Source organism: Scylla paramamosain, chromosome 42 (assembly GCF_035594125.1).
Source record: "Scylla paramamosain isolate STU-SP2022 chromosome 42, ASM3559412v1, whole genome shotgun sequence".
NCBI lineage: Eukaryota > Metazoa > Arthropoda > Malacostraca > Decapoda > Portunidae > Scylla > Scylla paramamosain.
In genome coordinates, this window is record NC_087192.1 from 9277769 (window position 1) to 9302500 (window position 24732).

General features: G+C 40.4%; 1 protein-coding gene across 2 annotated transcripts in view; it reads right to left on the reverse strand.

The window, feature by feature from the left end:
• Positions 1-5695: 5695 nt before the first annotated feature.
• LOC135093270 (medium-chain acyl-CoA ligase ACSF2, mitochondrial-like) overlaps positions 5696-24732 on the reverse strand; it is a 92163-nt gene continuing 73126 nt past the window's right edge. For both annotated transcript variants that reach the window (XM_063992373.1, XM_063992372.1), the window contains 7 exons: positions 22461-22609; positions 19830-19998; positions 8844-8951; positions 8435-8583; positions 7992-8133; positions 7297-7407; positions 5696-6403 (listed from right to left, as the gene is read on the reverse strand). In XM_063992373.1, the coding sequence (XP_063848443.1) occupies positions 6281-6403; positions 7297-7407; positions 7992-8133; positions 8435-8583; positions 8844-8951; positions 19830-19998; positions 22461-22609 (951 nt within the window). In that variant the 3' untranslated portion in view covers positions 5696-6280. The remainder of the gene's footprint in view (positions 6404-7296; positions 7408-7991; positions 8134-8434; positions 8584-8843; positions 8952-19829; positions 19999-22460; positions 22610-24732) is intronic.

Here is a 24732-nt window from a genome sequence, read left to right on the forward strand (position 1 = left end):
AGCGAAAGTTAGAAGAGACCCACACGGTAAACGGTAAACAACGAAGATCTGGTAAGTTCAGGGAATGAAAACGATTTGGAGTTATAATTAGCTCTGATCTCCGTTTAAGAAAGTAATACTTCGAGGCCAGAAACAGCGGAAATCGGAAATTAGGATTTAAATTTTAGTAGTGTTAAGCAGCAGAAGTCCCGAAGTAATATTAAAGTTGTATTTGGCCCTAGTCAGACTTCATCTAGATTATGCTGTGCAGTTCTGGACCCCATATTACAGAAGGGATATAGGTCTTTTAGAATCGGTGCAATGTAGAATGGCTTAAAGGATACAAGGGATGAGGGGTATTACGAAATGAGACTCAAATTATTTAATTTACATTCCTTAGAGAGACTTAGGTTAAGAGGGGACGTGATAGAAGTCTAAGTGGTAAACGAGTTATTAAAAGGGGGGAGGTAAGCAAAATTCTCAGGATCAATAATTAAAATAGAACAAGAAATAACGGGGGTCAAGCTTGGAAAATTTAGGTTAAAAAAAGAGATAGGAAGGAATTGTTTCTCAAATAAAGTGGTAGATGAATCGAACAGACTCAGTAATCAAGTTGTTATAGGAAGGAATTGTTTCTCAAAGTGGTAGATGAATCGAACAGACTCAGTAATCAAGTTGTTAGTGCTGAGTAGAAGATTAGAAAAATTTATGGATGGTTGTAAAATAGGTAGATAGGGACTGCCACATGTAGAACTGATGTCTTCTTGCAGCTTCCTTATTTTCTCATGACCGTCTACCACAACAACAATATAACGGTCAGAGAGGAAACTTGAGATGAAGTTACGGAGAGAAGGATAGAAGCCTTAGAAAGGTAGTTTGGAAATTAAAGCTATGTGCCAGACTCTATAAAAAAATTCATGATATGTCTAAGGCATCAGCCAATGTTTCATCAAAATCCTTAAAAGAAGATGACCAAGACTCGGTTAAGGAAAACCAGATCACCAGTAGAGCGGCCTCGACGGAACTCATACTGACGATCAGATAGAAGGTTGTGATTTGATAGACGTTGAGGATAGATTCAAAAACTTTAGAGAAGCAGGTAATTAAAACAACAGGACAGTAGGTTCAGGGATTAGAACGGTCAAACATCTTAGGAACATGCTAAATGTAAGCAAACTTCCAAACAAAGTTGAAGAGTTTGACTAAGCAAGGTGCAAGCACGGAGACACAGTTTCGGAGAACAATAGGAAGAACCCCATCAGGTTCGTAAGCCTTCCAAGGGTTAAGGCTAGCGAGGGCAAGGAAAACATCACTGCGAAGAATCTTAATGGGTAGCATAAAGTAGTCAGAGGCTGGGGGAGAGGGAGGACCAAACCCTGAATCATCCAAGGTACTTTTTAGCAACGGTTTTGATCAAAGAGTCCAGCTTTAGAAATAGATGATATGGCAGTGATGCCATCAGGTTGAAATAAAGCAGGGAAAGACGAAGAAGCAAAATTACTGGATATGTTTTTGGCTAGTTGGAGAACAGACTTGGCATGACTCTGGGCAGGAATATAAAGCACACGAGATCTGGTGATGGAAGGCTCAAGTATCTTTTATGGGCCAGCTCTCTTATCATGTATAGCACGAGAAACAGGCTGTGTTAAACCTAGTCTTGTAAAGTTCAGAACCAACACCTCCAGTGACATGTTGGTGCAGGTGCCTCGATCTTAATCGAGGCAGCACCAGCGCTCTTACACAGCCAGAACCTCCAGACTGTGGAATGTGTTTACGGCAGCCACGAGTGATACACAGACTGACACTTCAGCGAGTGAAAGTGGCTGCACACAGGTGGCGTAAAACACAAACTCCCACACTAGTGCTGTGTTAATCATGCGTGTATATAATAGGTTATATTCGCTTTTGTATATATTTTTTTCTTTATATTTAAGTATAGGCTTTTTAGATAGCAGCATAAAAAACGTGTTGTTTTAAGCCTGATATAAATTTAAATAAAAAAAAAAAAGCTGTAGGAGGGTAGTTTGGAAATCAAAGCTTTGTGACACACTATCAAAAGCTTTTGATATGTCTAAGGCAACAGCAAAAGTTTCACCAAAATCTCTAAAAGAGGATGACCAAAACTCGTTAAGGAAAACCAGAAGATCACCAGTAGAGTGCCCTTGACAGAACCCACACTGGCAATCAGATAGAAGGTTGTGAGGTGATAGATGTGGAAGAATCTTCCTGTTGAGGATAGATAAAAAAAAATTAAATAAATAAAAAAAAAATAATAATAATAAAATTTAGATAGGCAGGAAATTGAAGCAATAGGACGGTATTTTGAGGGATTAGAACGGTCACCTTTTTTAGGAGCAGGCTAAATGTTGGCAAACTTCCAGCAACAAGGAAAGGTAAATGTTGACAGAGTTGAAAAAGTTTGACTTGGGAAGGTGTAACCACGGATGCGCAGTTTCGAAGAACAATAGGAGGGACCCCTTCAGGTCCATAAGTCTTCCGAAAGTTTAAGGCCAGCAAGGACATGGAAAACAACATTGCGAAGAATTTTAATAGGTAGCATGAAGTAGTCAGAGGATGGAGGAGTGGGAGGAACAAGCCCTGAATCGTCCGAGGTAGAGACTGCTGATTTTAGTATAAGTGACTGGCCTCCAGCAGTATCCCTTGATGATATTTACTGAATATTTTAAATCATCACCAAAGGAGACTGATCCTTTTGACATGAATGAGGTAAATAACCTGTTAGAAGGATCTGTTTTCGTTGTGTTAAATGAGGCCAATAGTTTGACAAAAGCACTTTTTGCTACTTTCCACTTGGGATTATGGCAATATCTTATGAGGTGGCCAGGCTTTTTGCAAAATGAACACACTGGAGAGAGAACTTGTTACTACTAATGACCCACTTGCCATTGTTTACAGCACCTACCCCGGACTTTACAACTGACTCAGCCTTCCTCTCTCCCATGAGACCTGGACGGTGAATCAGTGAAAATACGTCTGCAGTTTCAGCAGCTTTAAGTAAGTCTGGTGATGTGCATTACAACTAAATGAGGCACCTTGCGTTTAAATTCCTCTAAGGTGATCAAGTTTACTAGCTGGTCATATGTGGTGACTTAAGCCGACTTAATTAAGCCACTTTTGCAGCTCTCTGTACTTATCTGATGCGAACTCCAAGTATGTCTGGTGCTGGAGTTTGATTCCTAAATTTTTGTCTGTAATCCTCTGTTGTAGTGGAATGTGCCGCTAGAATACCTTTCTTAAATGAGGCATAATCAATGTTATTTTCTAGACCTCCCAAAATAGTTAAAGCTTTCTCAGTGAGCTTAGGCTTTAGGAGCCATGTCCAATCCTCCTGAGGCAATTCGAAGTGCTCAGCAGAGGATTCGAGCTCTGAAGAAACTTTCGGGAATTTGATCTGAGAATTGTGGTAAGAAGGACAAATATTTAGTGAACTTAGCCTTGTTTGGAGGTTGCTTTTGCAACACGAGTAACAGGTGAGCTCTTTCTTTGTTTGTTTCTCCTTATGTTCTCTTTGTCTAACCTCATGTTCTCGTTGTCTCCACTTATCATACTCTGTCCTCATATTCTATCTGCATTTCCAAGGCTTTCATTTTAACTTCTATTTCTAAAAGGATATTAGGATCTTTAGTCTTACTCTCTATCGCGAGTCCTTTACTAGGGCTAGGTTCTCCAAAATGAGTAAAATGAGTGTCATGAGGTCATCTTTTCTAATGTCATGTTGAAATGGAATCTCTAAACCACTAGCAATGTATTTTAGTTGATTCTTTGTTACTTTAGAGGCTTTAAGTTCTTCTACAGAAGGATTTCCTACAAATTCTCTATGGTCTAGGAATTTCGCCAATTTGATGTACTCAACCGAGTAGAAATTTAAAAGATTTGATGTCAAAACTCTACAAGTTATCTCCTAAATTTCACTTGAGTTAAAGCCTTGACATAAGATTCGAGAGGGTTATTAACTCCAAAGACGGGATTTGCACCCTTGGACACGAGTTGATCTTTAAGAGAGGAGCGCGACCCCCGATGAGCCTTTCCTTCACAGATATAATAAGCCGTAGGTCAGCGAATGATGTACCTCACTTACAACAAACAGGAGCTGGCCTTAAGTACTTTTGAGTTTAGACTGCTCTAGTTACTCGCGAGGAAATTAAGAACTGATTTGGAGTTTCAATGGCCCCGAATGAGTGAGCATGAGTCTCGGAGCAGTGTGTGAGGAAGTGGAACTACACTCCACGGAATAATCCCTACCTGAAACCGATACAACTACCGATGTGAATACGCAGTTAGCCCTTTATCTGTTCACCAGACCTAACGTGAAATATTTAAAGGCAAGGTCATCGTGCACCCACCAGCAGATACTCGTGAGATAAACGAAGAAGTGACGAATACGAGTGTGAAAAATGTGGTTATGTATGCACGTTATGCACGTGGTATGTATGCCTGGAAACAAACCTTAACAAGTCAGAAACAGTGATAACTTAACTAGCAATTACGTTAACATACAAATGACATACCAGTTCATAAGATACTATCGCGGACATGCCCCTAATATGTGTTGCCAGCACAGATAAAAGTTGGATGACTAAGGGTGTGTTGTACCCTTTCTTGTGTGTTGTACCCTCTCTTGTAGCATAAGGTAGTGAAACGAGTATTAAATAAAACTTACAATCATTATTAAAGTAAATATCCACTACCTGAAGCGGGCATAGCTCGTGCAACTTACCTAGGACACACTTGGGTTCAAGTAAGTATAGACAGTTAATATAACATATACAAGCTAATAAACAATGAAAGAAACCAAAGGTGACGAAACATATACACGTTAATAAGCAACGAAATGAATGTAACACGTACCAAATAATAAGCAATAAAGGAAAACAAATATACACCCAAAATACAACACAAATGTAAGTAGATCAGGCGTGTACGTAATGAAGAGTGAGTGTACGTGTGTGAGTGTTCGTCACGTCTTCTAACTCACGTCGATTTGACCGAAATCAGGCAGCAGGAGAGAGGATGGCTCCAACTGCGAGAAGCGAGTGAGACTGACGAGGAGTGGAGGTCGCCAGCTCGGTTAGTTCGATCGAGACGTGAGTCGAGACGTGTTTTCAAAGCTTCGACTTTATGATAGCGCCACGGTGTGGTCGAGACGGTATTCGAGGCCGATGCTTATGTTGGAGAGATTAGTGGTTGGCGAGGCGGGTACGAGGGCCGTAATAGTATATAGTATATGTATTATTGGGAAAAGATAGTGTGTATTACATAGATATCACACCTGTCCCCATGCAAATTACAGCCACGGATCTCGGAGTCACAATAGACACTTGTTTGAAGTACCATCGTCATGGACTTGTGGCTGGAAATTAAGGTAATAAGTCAGATTTTTTTCCATTTTTTTCCCCTCCAAAAAATATCATGTTTTGGAAAAGAAAGTTAATGAATGAAGAAATAAAAAAATAGCTACTGACGTATGCGGGGTAATTATCTCGGAATGTTCGAATTACTACTACTACTATTATTATTATTATTATTACTATTATTATTATTATTATTACTATTATTATTAGTAGTAGTAGTAGAAGTAGTAGTAGTAGTCCTCATATGGTTTCTGTCTTAGATTTGAAACTGATTATAAAACTCGAACATATTTGTAAAACCAGTGAAATTAGTAAATAAATAGATAGATGAAAAAAAAGACATATTACAAAGAGAAGAACAACTCCCAAACGTTTACTGAACATTTTACATGTCATTGGCATTTACAGGAGTCATTTGATCACTACTGAAACAAATTTTCACATCCTACAGGAAAAAGATTCTGAATACGATGTGTAATTAGATTACAGATAAAGAATTTTATGCAGAAAAAACTGAATTGATTCTAAGAACATGTCACATTCTTCTTCAGAGCAGCCCTTCCATGTGGGTGCTGCCTCAGATTTTACTTTGGTGTGTGTGTGTGTGTGTGTGTGTGTGTGTGTGTGTGTGTGTGTGTGTGTTACTAATGTCAGATCCCTCACACGGAAAACTATTACATTGTGTTTATATAACATTTCTTTTTCTTGAAATACCATACGGTTAAGGTTGGAATTAATGAAATCACTAGCAATTTTATTGTTAAATAAGCTCACTATTTGATGAAATAAACACATACTCATATACCTGGGATTATTGGCCAAAATATAGTTATTATTATTTTTTTCCTGAAATCAATATTGGTAACGGTCTCAATTTGAAAATTAAACATAACAATTATCTTGAAGTGTATGAGCTTTCAAGCAGTTCATTAGTTCAGATTTAGTTCCTTTATAGTAATTTCCTTCATTATATGCTTCTGAATCTTGCCAGTTATAGTAGTTGGGAACTCTTCCTTAAATAGTATGTAGCGAGGCACTTTGTAGTGTGAAATCTGAAAGGAAAAGATGCATCTGTAAGATTACTTTAGTAAATCATGAAGAGCAATGGCAATTAATTTGATTGTTAACAGGAAGCTGAAATATACTGCATACTGTGTAATAATATTAATTATAATAAATTATAACAATAATAATAATAAAACAATAATAATTATAGTAAAAAACTTACGTTCTCTGATGGTATAATACCGAGGAAAACCAGTTTGTTAACTAGCTATAACTACTAAATTCTACTAAATTTGAGATAAAGTGATCAGGCTGGTTAACAAGTTGGTTTTCCTCGGTATCATATCAATAATAATAATTATAGCAATAGTAATAATAGCAATATTGTAATAATGATAATAATAATAATAATAATAATAATATTAATAATAATAATAATATTTATTTTTTTTTTCCATTGAATGAGTGATAAGTGGGCTTTGGTTAAAATGTCCGATCCTGCTTTTCCTTCACTTCATTCCAAATAATGATGACTTCTGCCATATCATCGTCGCCATCAGAATTCTTTATCAAAAGAGAAGAGTTTGGTTGAAATAACTCGAAATAAATACCAATAATTTAGAGAGAGAGAGAGAGAGAGAGAGAGAGAGAGAGAGAGAGAGAGAGAGAGAGAGAGAGAGAGAGAGAGAGATGAACGTAGTGACTGAACGTACACTGTATTCCAACTCAGGAATGTTAGATGAGGGCAAGCCAAACGGAAAACATGGGGAGCCAATTTAAGTAACTTAATCAAGGGAGATAGTCAGATGGATAGATGGTTAGATAAATAAATACATAAATGCGTACTATATATTTCACAGACTGACAAACAGATGCACAGATTCATGGACTGACAGGCAAATAATGATCAAGATTTTCAAAAATAAGTAACAGGACTCACCTTGCCTTTGCATAGTTGCCTGATACTATGCTCGTCTAGGGCAGCGTTATTGACCACCCGTATCCAAGCAGCGACTTCTTCCCCCATCCTGCTGTCAGGCACACCAAACACCTGCAGCACAGTGAACGGTTCTGATGTAGGTATAAGAATCCTTGTTCAAGCAATGCAGTTTCATATTCATCAAGTTGATTCCCCATGACAGCCTTAGCCATCGTGCTTTAAACGCTGAGCAAGATGGAAATTTAACATTTCAGTAAGTAAGGAAAGAGTGCCCGTGAAAGAGGCAATTATTCTATGTTCCATTCAAGTCGTATGAAGAAGTTCATATCATGCGTCTCCCACTCTAGACTGAAAACCAAAGAAATATAAAATGAACCGTGCTAAGAATTCACATATTTTCACGATGGTATTATTATCATCATCAGTCCGGTGCAGAACAGTGATTAGTGTGGAAGAGATGTGACAGCATAGTTAAGCCAGATATCATGCAACAGTAACTCAGGGCATCTTCAGGAGCCTATAGCGTGACGTGAGACAAAAAACAAGTTGTGATGTTGGATGTTGGGTTCTCTCGATTGTGATGCGAGCTTGCTGATTTTTGCCTCACAGGATCGACTACGATGCTTTTTAATTGATGGTGTATTCATGGGATGTCTTTTAATGATTGAGACAGAAGAGTAATTAATTTATCTTACCTGTGCTTCTAGAACTCCTGGTAGCTCCGTTAGAAAATTTTCCACTTCCGTTGGATAAATATTTTCGCCACCTCGAATAATCATATCCTTAATGCGACCAATAATCTGTGCATATCCATCAGGCCGCAAAATTCCAAGGTCTCTGTAGGGTTAGAAAAATTAGAAAAATATACGTACGTGTCGCATGTTGATATTACATGATGGATATACATGCATGCATACATTTTATATCACATTCTTACTTGGGACTGGAAGAATTGGAGTAGAAGGGACATTAGAATAGCCGAATAAAACCTTTCTGTGTGTACTAGCACTTTGTGATAAAGGGAGGAGAAATTATTCATGACAATCGTCTTAAAGCACAACAATTAATCTACTTCATATCACAAGAGGTTAGTGACTAAGATTTTTCTTCTGTAGATAACAAACTTACAAACACCTACCCTGTCTTGAGCCAGCGGTCCTGGCCGATCGTTTCTTCAGTTTTCTCTGGATCTCCCCAGTAACCCAGGAAATTAACATAACCTCTTATGCAGACTTCCCCAGCAACCCCTACGGGTACAACCTGTCCATTTGGATCAGCAATCTTCACCTGTTAGATCAAAATAACACCCATTGTGGAAAATATTGTCTGAATGGCTTATCTTGGGAAGAAATAAGATTATGAAAAAAAACGACATGAAAAAGGAATGACAGAAAGTTAGATTCAAGGATCAGTAGTGCAGAGACACCACAAGTCATTGTTTCGTCAAGGATAAGTCATTAGAGATAACTTTTTAGTGGGAACAAGATATCCGATGTAGTTATGAACACATCTGTTGTAACTAAAAGAACACAGAACCACCTTAATACCTCAATATGGTCAGAAGGGTATCCAATGGTGGAAGATCTCACTTCAGGGGAGTCAGAGGGGAAGCATTCAAAGGTGACGGGGCTTGTCTCTGTCATGCCATACATCACCTGACGAATGCAGGTACTGTATTTGTATTCCCTGGTAGTATTGGGTTAACAAAATTTTTCAATATACATTACACATTAATTCGTTCATAGTGAAGCAAGATTTACGCTGGAACTGGATATCATTGTTATTGTTACATACATTTAATTTTCTCACTTGCTTAAAAAAGAAGTTTGATTTCATCTAGATTCATTTGGCCTTTAGCTTATTCGTGATTTCTCTCAGCCTTTGTGGAAATATGATGAAAGTTCGTTAAGCTGCATTTAGAGTAACATGAACTTATTACTTTGGAATTCCTGTAACTTGCATGCTTGACAGCACTGAGGTGCATCTAGGTATGAGGCTTTCATGTGAACAAGCAAGAGCAAACTGCATATCAGTTACCATCTGTACATGAATAACCGAGTCACTGGCTGAGACACTTTGTTAAAGGTTTAAGTTTTTGGTTATATAAGTATATAAGTGGTTTTATAAGTATGAACCTATTAATATGACTGCAGTCAAAAGTTCTGTCCTAAGGATTTAGTACAGTTTGCCCTCACGTCAGTTTTCATTTGCGCGTTTTAATTACCTATTTATATATTTATTTTTTTCATATTTGTTTATTTATTTGTTTGACTGACTGATTGATATATATATATATATATATATATATATATATATATATATATATATATATATATATATATATATATATATATATATATATATATATATATATATATATATATATATATATATATATATATATATATATATATATATATATATATATATATATATATATATATATATATATATATATATATATATATATAATGGGGGATCTGGACAAGGGCAACAAAAAAAGTCCCACTGAAGATGCCAGTCCCGAAAGAGATGTAAAAAAAAAAAAAAAATTAAATTGAAAGAGTAAGTCATAGGCAGTAGGAAGTACTACAAAATTAGGCAGAGAATTCCAGAGTTTGCCAATATAAAGGATGAAAGACTGGCAGCACCGGTTAACTCTTGCGCTAAGACAGTTCACAAGACAGGCATGAGAGAAAGTAAAAGGCTTTGTGCAGGAGTGGAGGCATGCAGTTAGCAAGAGAAGAACAGTTAGCATGAAAGTCGTGATAAACAGCAATAGACAGTTGCCGAAACGACAGTTACTCCCAGTGAGGTCTCAAACACTGGATCAGGGGGTGCTGTGAACTCATCAGTAACCCAGCTGACCCCACTGAACCTTTCGGTCCCACAGCAAAGGGGGTAAGTCACAGCCTGCCATCTATAGATAACTCTCTTTCTTCACGCAAAACTACATGCACCTAATTACACAAACACCCTTCACTCAAAATGACAAATTAAGTATGACGACTCCTACACCAGCCTCAAGGTCTCCGTTTGGGGAGGGGACGAAAAATGTCCCTAGGTAGGACTGCTCTTCTGGTATCGATCCTAAGTGTCTTGACACCCCCCTCAGCTTTTCTTCATTAACATCTACAACATTCGCGGCCTTAGATCTAATTTTCAATCCGTAGAACACCACTAAAACTCATCTTTTCCTAACTGAAACACAGGTGTCTGTGGCAACTGACAGTAGCCCCTTTTATGTTAACCCCTACTTTTTCTATCCTCATTTTCAATTCAAAGCTAGATGTTGCATCTATGTGCGCACCGATTTAATCTGCTCTTGTGTCCATGCTCTTGAATCTTCTGAATTTTCCACCATATCGCTACGACTACAGAGTCCCTCTCAAACTAAATTTATCTGTGCTGTATACCTCTCACCTAACTCCTTTGACTATATAAATTCTTTGAACACTTAATTTCCAAAGTGGAACACATTCTGACTCTCTCCTCATTTGCGGAGATCTCCATTCTTGGAGACTTCAATGATCAACCATAGCTTTGGCTTTCCTCTTCATTCATTGACCATCTTGGTGAACTAGCTTTTAACTTTACTTCCTCGACCTAGAGCAACTGGTGCAATACCCTACTTGTATTCCTGACCGTCTTGGAGATATATCCAACATTCTTCATCTTTTCCAAACCTCTTATGCTATCACCCTATCTTCTCTGTTGAGCTCCTCCTACAACAATCTTATTTCTGTATCTTGTTCTATCACACCAATCCCTCCTCAGGATCCGCCAGAGCAGCGATGCCGTTTTGTCCCTGCTAGTTGGAGGTACCACAGGAGGTATTATTCTGATTTTCCTTGGAATTACTAGTTTCCGTATCAGAGGCCCATCTCTGTGTGCTGAATGCATAACAGAGGTGATAGTGTCTGACATGGAGGCATACATTCCTCACTCTTTCTCTCGACTTAAACCTTCCAAACCTTGGTTTAACACAGCTTGTTCAAGTGCTATACGTGGTAGAGAGGTGGCCCACAAAAGGTACTTGAGCCTTACATCACCAGAATCTCATGCACTTTATATTCCTGAACGGAATCATGCCAAGTCTGTCCTCCAACTAGCCAAAAACATCTCCAAAAACTTTGCTTCTTCATCTTTCCCTCCTTTATTTCAACCTGATGGCAGCACTGCCATCTCATCTATCTCTAAAGCTGAACTCTTCGCTCAAAACCTTTTTTAAAAAAACTACCTTGGATGATTCAGGGTTTGTTCCTCCCTCTCCTCCACCCTCTGACTACTTCATACTACCCATTAAGATTCTTTGTAATGAGGTTTTTCTTGCCCTCGCTGGCCTTAACCCTAGGAAGGCTTATGGACCTGATGGGGTCCCTCGTATTGTTCTCCAAAACTATGCCTCCATGCTTGCACCTTGCTTAGTCCAACTCTTCCAACTCTGGAAGTTTGTATACATTTAGCCTGTTCCCTAAAAGGAGGGGAGCAATCCCTGTATGAAACATACCTAACTATTTCACAACCCATCAATAAATTTATTTATTCTTCTACTCGGCACTAACACCCTGATTACTGAGTCTGTTCCATTAATTTGCCACTATTTGAGAACTAATTTCTTTCTCTTTCTTGAATTTTTCCTAAATTTCCTAAATTTTTCAAGCTTGTCTCCAGTATTTCTTGTTCTATTTTTTAAGTATTGATCCTGAGAATTTTGCTTACGTCCCCATTGTTATAACCCCTATACCTCTTAAAGACTTCTATCAGGTCCACTCTTAACCTAAGTCTCTCTAAGTCTAAGGAATATAAATTTAATAACTTCAGTCTCGTTTCGTAAGGAATACCCCTCATCCCTTGTATCCTTTTAGTCATTCTCTGTTCTTCTGATTCTAATAGACCTATATCCTTTTTATAATATTATAATATGGGGACCGGAACTTTACACCATAGTCTAGATGAAGTCTGACTAGGGCCAAATACAACTCTAATATTACTTCAGGATTTCTGCTGATTAACATTGGTAAAAATTAATCCTAATATCCGATTTCCCTTATTTCTGGCCTCTATCCATTGCTTTCCTAGACTGAGATCAGAGCTAACTATAACTCCTAAATCTTTTTCGTTCCCTGAACTTACCAGAGCTTCGTTGCTTATTGCATACCTACTGTGCGAGTCTTTTCTACCTACGCTAAGTACTTTGCATTTGTTAATATTAAGCTGCATTTGCCATCTGTGTGTTCATTAGTTCATCCTTTCCAAATATTCATCCTCAATCCTATTGTATTTCTGTATAACTAAAACCATCTCGTGAAACTCATCTGTGGATTTCCTCAACTACACATGCCATGATGTCATCCCTAAATTCAAGGCAGGAATGTGAATATTGTATTCGCCTCTTGTAATCTAATTTATTCTTGAAACAGTACTCAGTGTTATATAAATCACAGAGAAGACTCAACAATTGCTAGCCTGCTTAATCATTACCATGCAGGCCTAATCACAAGGCTGGGTTGTAAGTCATAAGTAATGGCAATGAGGCTTTGAACAAAAGGGATAAGGAAGTCAGCCTCCACATGTTCACCTGCTACCTCAAGCGATTTGGATGGTCAGGTTTGAAAATCGTACCTTGGTCTAAATCTACTACCTACTAAGGTTTCAATCTTAATACTGAAATATACTGCTAAGATATTAGTGTAGAGTGAACTTGAATGTTGGTATGATAGGTGAGCTAACACACTGTGGTAGGCAATTCCACATTGTAGCCACCTTCACACCACACTTCAGTACATGAAAACTTATGAGCTGCATTCAAGGAATGACCATGGATAGCTCAGTCAGAATGCCATGTAACCATTAGGCTGATACATAACCTGCCACCTGGAAAGGCCAGTACGCTACCAATGATACAGACCTCAGGTACAGTATGAGTTCATCACACAAAGTAAGGGGGGGACTTCCGAGTCTACAAACAGTTACTCCTCTCAGAATCTTTAGGAAAAAAAAAAAAAAAACATTGCTGAGCGTGATCAAATACCCATCTTGATAACGTATATGCGAATTAAAAGCTGCTTGAGTTGACAAATCGCTTCTCTCTCAACGTTGTTCAGTGCGGCGGCTGAGTGTTTTATCCCTCTGTCATTGACACTGTATAGCAGGAGGGTTGTTTATGTAAATATCAATCACAGAATATTTTCCATATTTTCTATTATGTAAAATGCATTAATCCTCTTGTTTTCAAAGTTTGTCTGAACTGCATGAGTACCAACAAAATAAGGAGCAACCTCTCTCATGGAGAGTCTGAGAAATGTGAGAATAAGGCAGGAAGTGCTTTCCCTAGATACTCTCCGTGGAAAGGGGAAGGGGGGGTAGTTTGGTGATCTTGCTGCTAGGCGCGAGTAGGGAGACCCCGCGTGGCGGGATGGACGCAGCGCGAGGGTGTGCCCGAACACCGCGATATACTTGTATAATCATCACCTCTACCGTCACACCTATACTCTGTTCAAGGAAGCTGTTCATCTAGCACCTAGACATAATTTGTAAAGGCTACTTAGCTGCACCCTTCCCTCAGTCAATATTTTCATTTATGTAAAATGCATTGCAGACAACTATTCCCTCTTCTTCAATGACACTGAACTGTCCCCCTCTCCCACACTGAACATCCTCGGTCTGTCCTTAACTTACAATCTACAATTAACTTACAATCCTATGACTTGAACTCTTTCAAGAGAGAGCTTTGAAGACACTAATCCTTTAATTACTGACGACGATTTTTTTTTCTGTTCCGGGACTGGCATCTCAGTGGGCTTTTTTTTTTTTTTTTTTTTTTTAATATTTTGTTGCCTTTGGCCGGTACCCCTCTTATATAAAATAATAATAATAATAATTCTCTCGTTTTCAAAGTTTGTGTGAATTGCATGAGTACCAACAAAATCAGGAGCAACCTCTCTCACGGAGAAGAAGAGGAGAGTCTGAGAAATGTGAGAATATCTCGGGCAAGAAGCGCCTTCCCTCGAAGACTCCGTGGAAAAGAGAAGGGGTAGTTTGATGATGTTGCTGCTAGGCGCGGGAAGAGAGATCCCGCGTGGTGGGGTGGACGCAGCACGAGGCTGTGCCCGAACACCGCGAAATACTTGTATAACCATCACCTCCACCATCATAGCTATACTCTGTTCAAGGAAGCTGTTCATCTAGCACCTAGACATTATTTATAAAGGCTCTCCTACTTAGCTGCACTCTTCCCTCAGTCTGTATTTTCAATTATGTAAAATGCATTACAGACAACTATCCCCTCTTCTTCAATGACACTGAGCTGTCCCCCTTTCCTACACTGAACATCTTTGGTCTGTCCTTTACTTATAATCTAAACTGGAAACTTTACATTTCATCTATAGCTAAAACAGCTTCTATGAAGTTAAGCTTTCTGAGTCGTTTCCGCAAGTTTTTCTCACCCATTCCCAGCTGCTAACTCTGTAAAGGGCCCTTATCCATCCAAGTGGGGAGTATGCTTCACATGTATTAGGGGTTCCACTCATACCGCTCTTTTAGACAGGGTGGAATCAAAAGCTTTTCGTCTTATCAACTCCTCTTCTCTAACTGACTGTCTTCAGTCCCTTTCTCATCGCAGCATTGTTGCATCTCTTGCTTTCTGGTACCGGTATTTTCATGCCAACTGCTCTTCTGATTTTGCTAACTGCATGCCTCCCCTCCTCCCTTGGCCTTGCTGCACAAGACTTTCTCTCACAACTATTCTGTCCACCTCTCTAACGCAAGAGTTAACCAGTATTCTCAATCATTCATTCCTTTCTTTGGTAAACTTTGGAACTCCCTACTTGGTTCTGTATTTCCACCTTCCTATGACTTGAACTCTTTCAAGAGGGACGGCTGTTTTTTACTTTGTTCGGGGACCGGCAGCTCAGTGGACTTTTTTTTTTTTTTTATTGTTGCCCTTGGCCGGTGCCCCTCCTACATAATAATAATAATAATAATAATAATAATAATAATAATAATAATAATAATAATAATAATAATAATAATAATAATTCTCTTGGTTTTTAATGTTTGTGTAAACTGCATGTACCAACAAGATAAGGAGCAACTTCTCTCACGGAGAAAGAAAGGCGAGTCTGAGAAACGTGAGAATATCTCGGGCAGGAAGGTTGAGGGGGATAGGTTGATAACCGTGCGGTTAGGCGAGGACAGAGACGCCGCGTGGCGTGGTGGACGCAGCGCGAGGCTATGTCCGAACACCGCGAAATACTTGTATAACCATCACAGGTAAACTCTTTTCAAGGAAGCTGCTCATCTGGCGTCTAAACATCATTTGTAAAGGCTCTCCTACTTAGCTGCACCCTTCGCTCAGTCATCCACACTTTCCGTGACAGTCACGCTTGCCTCAACGCTATAGGTTTGCAAGTATATTCATCCTAACTAATCTCTGGATCAGTCTCGAGTCTAGACCATTTACGTCGGTATCGTCAGTCTCATTAGTAACTACGCAACTGAGATATGGTTGTCTAAACTCGATTAAACAAGATAATTAGAAAATGTAACGAGTTGAATTTGCATGATAGTTCCAGTGTTTATTATAAATCTTATTTGTCTATTTTCAAGTCCTTGAACCAACATTGAAATAAATAACTGCATCACATAAAGTTTCCTGAACACTATAGTGTAATCAGATAGTCGAAACAAAACGAGACAAAATGGTTTACGCGGCTATATTCGTACACTTATCAGGAGCGGTGCGACGTGTGGTTCCCTGCTCTTTGTATCACAGAAAAAAAAAAAAAAAAAACGTTCATGATTAGGTGACAGCCTTTCACCAATGGACAATAAAATTATCAAAAAACGACGAAGAAAATAAACGTTACGAATGTTTATAACACTATTTATTCTCAGGTGACCATAATGTAATTGAATACTGGCAGGTAATACGAATTTTTTTTCCTGAACACGATGGTGTACTTGTGTGTGTGTGTGTGTGTGTGTGTATATATATATATATATATATATATATATATATATATATATATATATATATATATATATATATATATATATATATATATATATATATATATATATTAGGGTGGCCCTTATTTTCGAAAGTTTGAAAATCCAGTCTCCAAACCCGGATTCTTGTTCCACTCTATGAGAAAACCACGCGAGTAATTTTTTTTTTAAATCGAATAATATTTACCCGGTGCTCAACGACCTTGAAGTTTTACTATATAAGATCATTTTCACGTTCAACGATACAGGGGCTTTGTCGGTGACAAATGCCGCGGCTCTATTCTCAGATGCTCTCGTTGGTGGACTATGGACCAAGGACTGTGTGTGGCAACTCTCGTCTAGTGCTCCTTTTCCTCTGTCTAGGATTTGTCTAGTGCTTGGCAGTACTTTTTCAACGTGTTTGCATGTTTCTGGAGTGCGTTACTAACTGTTGTCAATCCTTTCTCATTTTCAGGCTAAGATGGCTTCTAAGCGACGTTATCTGTGTGCCCCCATAAACGAGATATCTGGAGCCCAACTTCCATCCTCTGGAGAAGTTCTGGGCCTCCTGACCTACAAGTTGGACGTAGAGAAGATGACGGTGGTGGACGCGTCCCGGAAGGTCTCGAAAATTGTTGAGGCGCTGTGGGCTAAGGCTAGAATTCCCATGCAGCGGATTGACACCGTCGTCAAGAACATCCAGACCTTGTACAAGGAGTACACCCTTGTACGCAAGAACAAGGCACGGACAACAGGAACACAAGTGAAGAGGGAGGAGGAGTTCAAGGAGCGCCTGGCGAATCTCTTCGACGTCGCGAAGGCCGGCGCTTTAGAGACAATGACAAACGAGGAGGACAAAGCTTTTCTTCTCGCTCAACGTGAACCAGGACGCCGGGGACGCATGGGAGGGGTGGACACAGCACTAGCTGCCCAAGAACAGCGATCGTCACAGCGGCAAGCGACACAGGAGGTGAGGAAGCGACGCGCGGAGGAGGAGGCGTCGACGTCCGCGGCAAGAGTCCAGTTGGAGGATTCGTCCTCAACCTCCTCTAGCACCAGCGCCGAAGGAAGCCCCACACTTGGTATCTCCCCAGTCCCACCCAAACGGCCTCGAGCGAACCTCAACATCGTCACCCCGGACGTGGCGGCCTCTTTGGATCGCGTCAAGGTGAGCGACCGTGGCGCAGTGTTCGTCCTCACCGAGACAGCGCGTGCCCTGGGGCACGACACAGTTGAGTACAACATCAACAGGACATCGATCCAAAGCCAGCGCCGTCGTCACCGCGAGCAACTGGCCTCCGCCCTCAAGGAGAAGCTGCGAGTAGAAGGCCCCTTGGTAGTCCACTGGGACGGGAAGCTGATGCCGGATCTCACCAGCAACGCCCACGTCGACCGCCTGCCCATCCTCGTGTCTGGGGGAGGGGAGGTTCAGCTGCTGCAGGTGGCGAAGCTTCCCAGTGGAAGAGGGGCGAATGAAGCGAAGGCCGTCGTGGAGGCGTTGGAGAAGTGGAGCGTCGCTGACCGGGTCGTGGGGATGTCCTTTGACACCACCGCCGCCAACACGGGTCGCCACACCGGGGCGTGTACCCTGATTGAGCGGCAGCTGAAGAGCGACCTCCTCTACCTCGCCTGCCGGCATCACATTCTCGAGCTCGTGATCGAGGCGGTCTTCACGTCGGTGATGGGGCCAACTACAGGGCCTGCTGTCCTGCTGTTCAAGCGTTTCCAGGAGAGGTGGCCCTTCATCAACCAAGGCGAGTTCCAGCCGATCGAGGATGGAGCAGGAGAGGTCGACATCGAGTGGTTCCTTCAGGCCCTGAAAGAGCGGACAGACCTTCGGGACGACTACCGGGAACTTCTGGAACTAACCGTCATCTTTCTCGGCGGCGTACCTCCCCGCGGAATCCGCTTCCGTGCCCCTGGCCCCATGCACCACGCTCGGTGGATGAGCAAGGTGCTGTACTCGCTCAAGGTGTGGCTGTTCAGGGAACAGGTCAAACTGACGCCGAAGGAGGAGCGCGGACTGTTGAGGGTGGCCATGTTCTCCGCCCGCCTCTACAGCAAAGCCTGGACGCAAGCCCCACTTGCTGTCGCGGCTCCGCTCAACGATCTTCAGCTGCTTCAGGCACTGGACGGGTACGAGGACGCGGAGGTCTCCAAGGCCGCGACAAACAAGCTCCTCGGCCACCTCTGGTACCTCTCGGAAGAGCTGGTAGCCCTGGCGTTCTTCGACGACCGGGTTTCATCAGAAACAAAGAAGAAGATGGTAGCGGCGATTGAGGAGAAGGACGGCAACGACACAGCCCAGAAGCGAGTGACCATTCCCGCTTCAGCGATCAGCGGCTGCAGCCTTGAGGACTTCGTGACCTCCAATACGTCCTCGTTCTTCTCCAAGATGTCCATCGACAAGGGATTCCTGGCGTTGGAACCGGCAGACTGGAAGAAGGATGAGGCGTACGGCAAGGCGTGCAAAGCGCTGGGGAACCTGTCGGTCACCAATGACCACGCGGAACGAGGCGTCGCCCTGATTCAGGAATATAACCGGCTCCTGACGAAGGACGAAGAACAACTGCAGTTCCTCGTCCAGGTCGTCGCGGACCATCGGCGCCAGTTCCCGGACACCAGGAAGGGAACGCTTGCACGGACCGGGCGACAATGAGTGGCTAGCAACCACACAACCCCCGCCAGGAGAGGAAAGCGGCTAATACTCCCACGAGAGCAACGTGGGAGGGGGACCCGGAGTGCTTGTGACTAGCGTTCGATGAGTAAAATTTCAGAGTCGTTGAGCACCGTTTAAATATATTCCGATTTCAATGAAACCTTGCACAGCACGTTTCTGGGTCAAAAGGAACAAGAATCCGGGTTTGGAGCATAGACATTATTCGTTTGAAATTTCACCCCCCTACAGAGGGCCACCCTAATATATATATATATATATATATATATATATATATATATATATATATATATATATATATATATATATATATATATATATATATATATATATATACAGACAGAAAATGAGGCTGGGAGCCAACATTGTAGATGATGTGGATGGCAGACTGGAGTCATTCTGTTATTATATAGTTGTTTCCTAGTAATGCAGAACGACTGTTGTCTATCACGTACATCTTGTAATACAGTATTACTGCATTACAGTACTACTACTACAGTAGTAGCACTGTAGTACAGTACTACTACTGCAGTAGTACTAAAACAGTATGTAGTATAGTACTACTACTACTACTACTACTACTACTACGAATGTCGTCTTCCATTAATCCATTTTATCCATAGAAAATTCTATTATTGTATCTGCTCTGCTCCTTCTCCTAGCCCTTCTTCTTCTTATCATCATCATTGTTTCTCTGCGTATGCAAATAATGGTCACCAGCTCTTTCTTTCTTTCTTTTTTTTTTTTTCTGGCGGCAGACACATTTAATTTTTTTTTTTCTAGTCAAAGACTGGTGAATTTTAATGGAATATATACTGTAATCATATATCCAGTAAAAAGTGATACCTGTAATTGCTGTTCTTACCAGGAAGTCCTTCATATTGAGCTCATTTATAAGAGACATCACCAGTTCTGGAGGGCAGGGTGCGCCGGCCATTATTCCAGTAGACAAGGAACTCAGATCTCTTTGCACTTTCCTTTGAGCATTCAGTATATCAACGAACATTGTTGGTGTCCCATAGCAGGTGGTTAATCTGTAAATAATGCAAATATATATATATATATATATATATATATATATATATATATATATATATATATATATATATATATATATATATATATATATATATATATATATATATATATATATATATATATATATATATATATATATATATATATATATATATATATATATATCCAAGCTAACAATGAAAGCTTGGCGCCATCATAAAAAAAATGGGTTATGGTATACCTGGTGCCACCATCAAGAACTGGGTCACGGTGATAGGTTTGCCTGAATAATCTAACGGTTTTGGGTTGGAAGTAGTTAAGACATACCCACTGTCACTCCCTGGATCAAGGGGAACGCCCCTACCAAATTTCATTACAATCAGTTCAATGGTGTTTCCGCGAAAAGCAGACACACCCACACACACACACACACAGACAGACAGTGTGTTTTATTATATAATAAGATTGAATATGTTTTCTAGTTCCGGTTTCGGGAGAAACTTTTTAAGAGTTCCAGCCAGTTCAAGTTCCGGCCAGAACGTGATATACTGGTTCCAGTGTATTCCTATGGTCTGACCATTTTTAATTGAACGTTTAGGTGTTGCCCTTTCCGGGGATTCCCCAGCCTGTGGCGCTGCCACACTTATACCAAGACACTCCTCCTGTCAGGTACTTCCCACCTCAAAATTAAATTGTGCTGTAGTATGTATACACTGTGATGCTCTAAAAAAGACAAGTTAGTGTAATGTATTTTTTTTAATGATACTTACATTGTTTTTTTTTAAACACAACAATACTCAGTAACGTTTTCCACAAGCGTCTAGTTTTATATATATATATATATATATATATATATATATATATATATATATATATATATATATATATATATATATATATATATATATATATATATATATATATATATATATATATATATATAATAGTAAAAATATTTTTAAAGTACGGTAAAAATAATTTCAAAAAAGTTATTTTTAAATATTTGACAAAAAAAAAAAAAAAATGAACTTCAATCAACATCTCAGAGAGCTGGAATTCTTTCTTTCATATAATTTCATAAGCTGCAATAGCCCATATTTGTGTAACAAGAATAGCAACGGAGGAGACATTTTTTTTATATGGCAGGAGGAGGCAGTAGACACCTGCCGAAACGATAATTACTCCCAGTGAGGTCTAAAGCACTGTTCAGGGGGTGCTGTGAACTTATCATTAAACCCAGCTGTGACCTCACTTAACGTTTTCCTTTGTGTCTCACAACACAAGGGGGCAGTCAAAGCCTGCCCTCTAAACACAACTCTCTTCCTCCACACAAAACTACAAACGCCTAATAACACACACACACACCCTTCACTCAAAAATTTTAAAATCATCATGGCGACTCCTACACCAGCCTCAGAGTCCCCATCTAGGGAGGGGACCTTAAATGTCCCCAGGTCGGACTGACTTTCTGTCGACGATCCTAAGTGTCTTGACACCCCCCTCAACTTTTTCTTCATTAACTTCTGCAACATTCGCGGTCTAAGATATAGTTTTTAATCCGTAGAACACCACCTCTCTTCTTCTAAACCTCATCTTCTTTTTTTCACTGAAACTCAGGTGTCTGAGGCAACTGACAGTAGCCCCTTTTTTGTTCCCCCCTACTTTCTCTATCCTCATTTTCGATCCAAAGCTGGATGTTGCATTTATGTGTGCAATGACTTAACCTGCTCTCGTGCCCATGCTCTTGAATCTTCCGAGTGGTTGCCCATCGTACAATCCCGCTTTAATCCATGGTCACATCCTCTCGCGCCGTCAGGCAGGATGGAAACTATCTCTCCCGCTCGCTCTCGTCACCTCCACAGCCGAGAAAAAGAGCTTATTTACACAGTAAATAAGTATTTTTTGGAAGACAAGGTTAATATGGGATGCATACTTGACCCCTCAAGAGTTGTTGCCATCAATGAAAGCCATGAAGTGAAAAGCATCAATGTGCCTTGACTTTTACCTCGATGGTGGAGTGGAAAAAAAAGTCCTAACTAAAGAATAAAAATATAACGTCATAGTTTAAGGGAAATATCATATCTAGAAGGAAACCTATCACATTTGAACGAAATTCATAATGGAAAGAGAGAGAGAGAGAGAGAGAGAGAGAGAGAGAGAGAGAGAGAGAGAGAGAGAGAGAGAGAGAGAGAGAGAGAGAGAGAGAGAGAGAGAGAGATGTACTATACATATGATATGCATATATGCATGTTTAATTTAGATGGGCAACAATGCAAAATACTCACTGAGTGACCTTCAGACAAATTAATTAGCGTTTTCATCATAATTATTTGTCCACACGCTAATTAATGTCCTGTACATATCACATTTGCCTTTTATTACTCAGAAAAAAATACTACATTTAATGGATTATCCATTTCATATAGAATTACAAGTTGCCTAATGGAAGTCTGACGGCTGCTATTAGTTATGTACTCACCTTTCATCCTGCACAGCCTGAACCACTGCCTCTGGTTCAAAGCCTCGAGAAGGCAGGACACAAGTGGCCCCAAACAGCATTCCCAGCACAGTCCCCGCCACGCTCCCGAAGCAGTGGTAGAGGGGCACCGTCAGGCAGATGCGGTGGTGCTTTATAAATAAATAAATAAATAAAACAATAAAATGACAGATGTGTAATAGTGGTGCTACTCGTGTTATACACACTAAACTTTCTGTACAAAGTTCCAGACATTAAAGACAATGAAAAAGAAGCATTCATAGAGTACAGGGAAGCAAATGAAGATAAATATAGTCTAGCCAATACAACACTACGTTAAAGCTTTGGTAACTGCTATGACTTGTGACATCACATCTCATTAATATGGAACATGAATAATAGAACAATGCTAAATGCAATTATGGGTTTATGCTTCGCGATACAAATGATTGCTCTTATTTTATGCATTATGAGAATGGAGATCCTAATAAAAAAAATAAAATCGTATTGCAAAAGCAATTCCACAATGTTGCCTTCATGTTTTATTGCGCATTTGATGCTGATTACACGCTGTACTTTATAGAAAAGAGTACCGTCTATAGACACTTTACGTCTTGATCTCTGCATAATACTTTTGAACTCCCCAATATCATTTGGGAAATCTGCCGAAACGATAATTACTCCCAGTGAGGTCTAAAACACTGTTCAGGGGGTGCTGTGAACTTATTATTAAACTCAGCTGTGACCTCACTGAACGTTTCCCTTTGTGTCTAACAACACAAGGGGGCAGTCAAAGCCTGCCCTCTAAAGACAACTCTCTTCCTCCACACAAAATTACAAGCACCTAATAACACACACAGCCTTCACTCAAAAATTTCAAAATTATCATGGCGACTCCTACACCAGCCTCGGAGTCCCCATCTGGGGAGGGGACCATAAATGTCCCCAGGTCGGACTGACTTTCTGTCGACGACCCTAAGTGTCTTGACACCCCCCCCAACTTTTTCTTCATTAACTTTTGCAACATTCGCGGTCTAAAATCTAATTTTCAATCTGTAGGACACCACCTCTCCTCTTCTAAACCTCATCTTCTTTTCCTCACTGAAACTGAGGTGTCTGAGGCAACTGACAGTAGCCCTTTTTCTGTTCCCTCCTACTTTCTCTATCCTCATTTTTTTTATCTAAAGCTGGATGCTGCGTTTATGTGCGCAATGACTTAACCTGCTCTCGTGCCCACGCTCTTGAATCTTCCGAGTTTTCCACCATCTGGCTACGACTACAGAGTCACTCTCAAACAAAATTTATCTGTGCTGTATACCTCTCACCTAACTCCTCTGACTATAAGAAATTCTTTGACTACTTAACTTACAAAGTGGAGCACATTCTGATCCTCTTCCCTTTTGCAGATATCTCCATTCTTGGAGACTTCAATGTTCACCACCAGCTTTGGCTTTCCTCTCCCTTCACTGACCATCCTGGTGAACTAGCCTTCAGCTTTGCTATCCTCCACGACCTAGAGCAACTGGTGCAACACCTTACTTGTATTCCTGACCGTCTTGGAGATACGCCCAACATTCTTGACCTTTTCCTGATCTCTAGTTTTTCTGCTTATGCTGTCACCCTTTCTTCTCCATTGGGCTCCTCCGATCACAATCTCATATTTGTATCTTGTCCTATCGCTCCAATCCCTCCTTAGGATCCCTCTAAGCGAAGGTGCCTCTGGCGTTTTGCCTCTGCTAGTTCGGAGAACCTGAGGAGGTATTTTGCTGATTTTCCTTGGAATGACTACTGCTTCCGTGTCAAAGACCTGTCTTTGTGTGCTGAGCGCATAACAGAGGTGATAGTGTCTGGTATGGAGGCGTACATTCCTCACTCTTTTTCTCAACCTAAACCTTCTAAAACTTGGTTTAACACAGCTTATTCTCGTGCTATACATGAAAGAGAGGTGGCCCACAAAAGGTACTTAAGCCTTCCATCACCCAGAATCTCATGCACTTTATATTTCTGCCCGGAACCATATCAAGTCTGTTCTCCAACTAGCCAAAAACTCCTTCATTAACATAAAGTGTCAAAACCTTTCAAGATCTAACTCCCCTCGTGACTTCTGGCATCTACCCAAAAATATCTCCAATAACTTTGCTTCTTCATCTTCCCTCCTTTATTTCAACCAGATGGCACCACTGCTATCACATTTATTTCTAAAGCTGAACTCTTCGCTCAAACCTTTGCTAAAAACTCTACCTTGGACGATTCTGGGCTTGTTACTCCCTCTCGT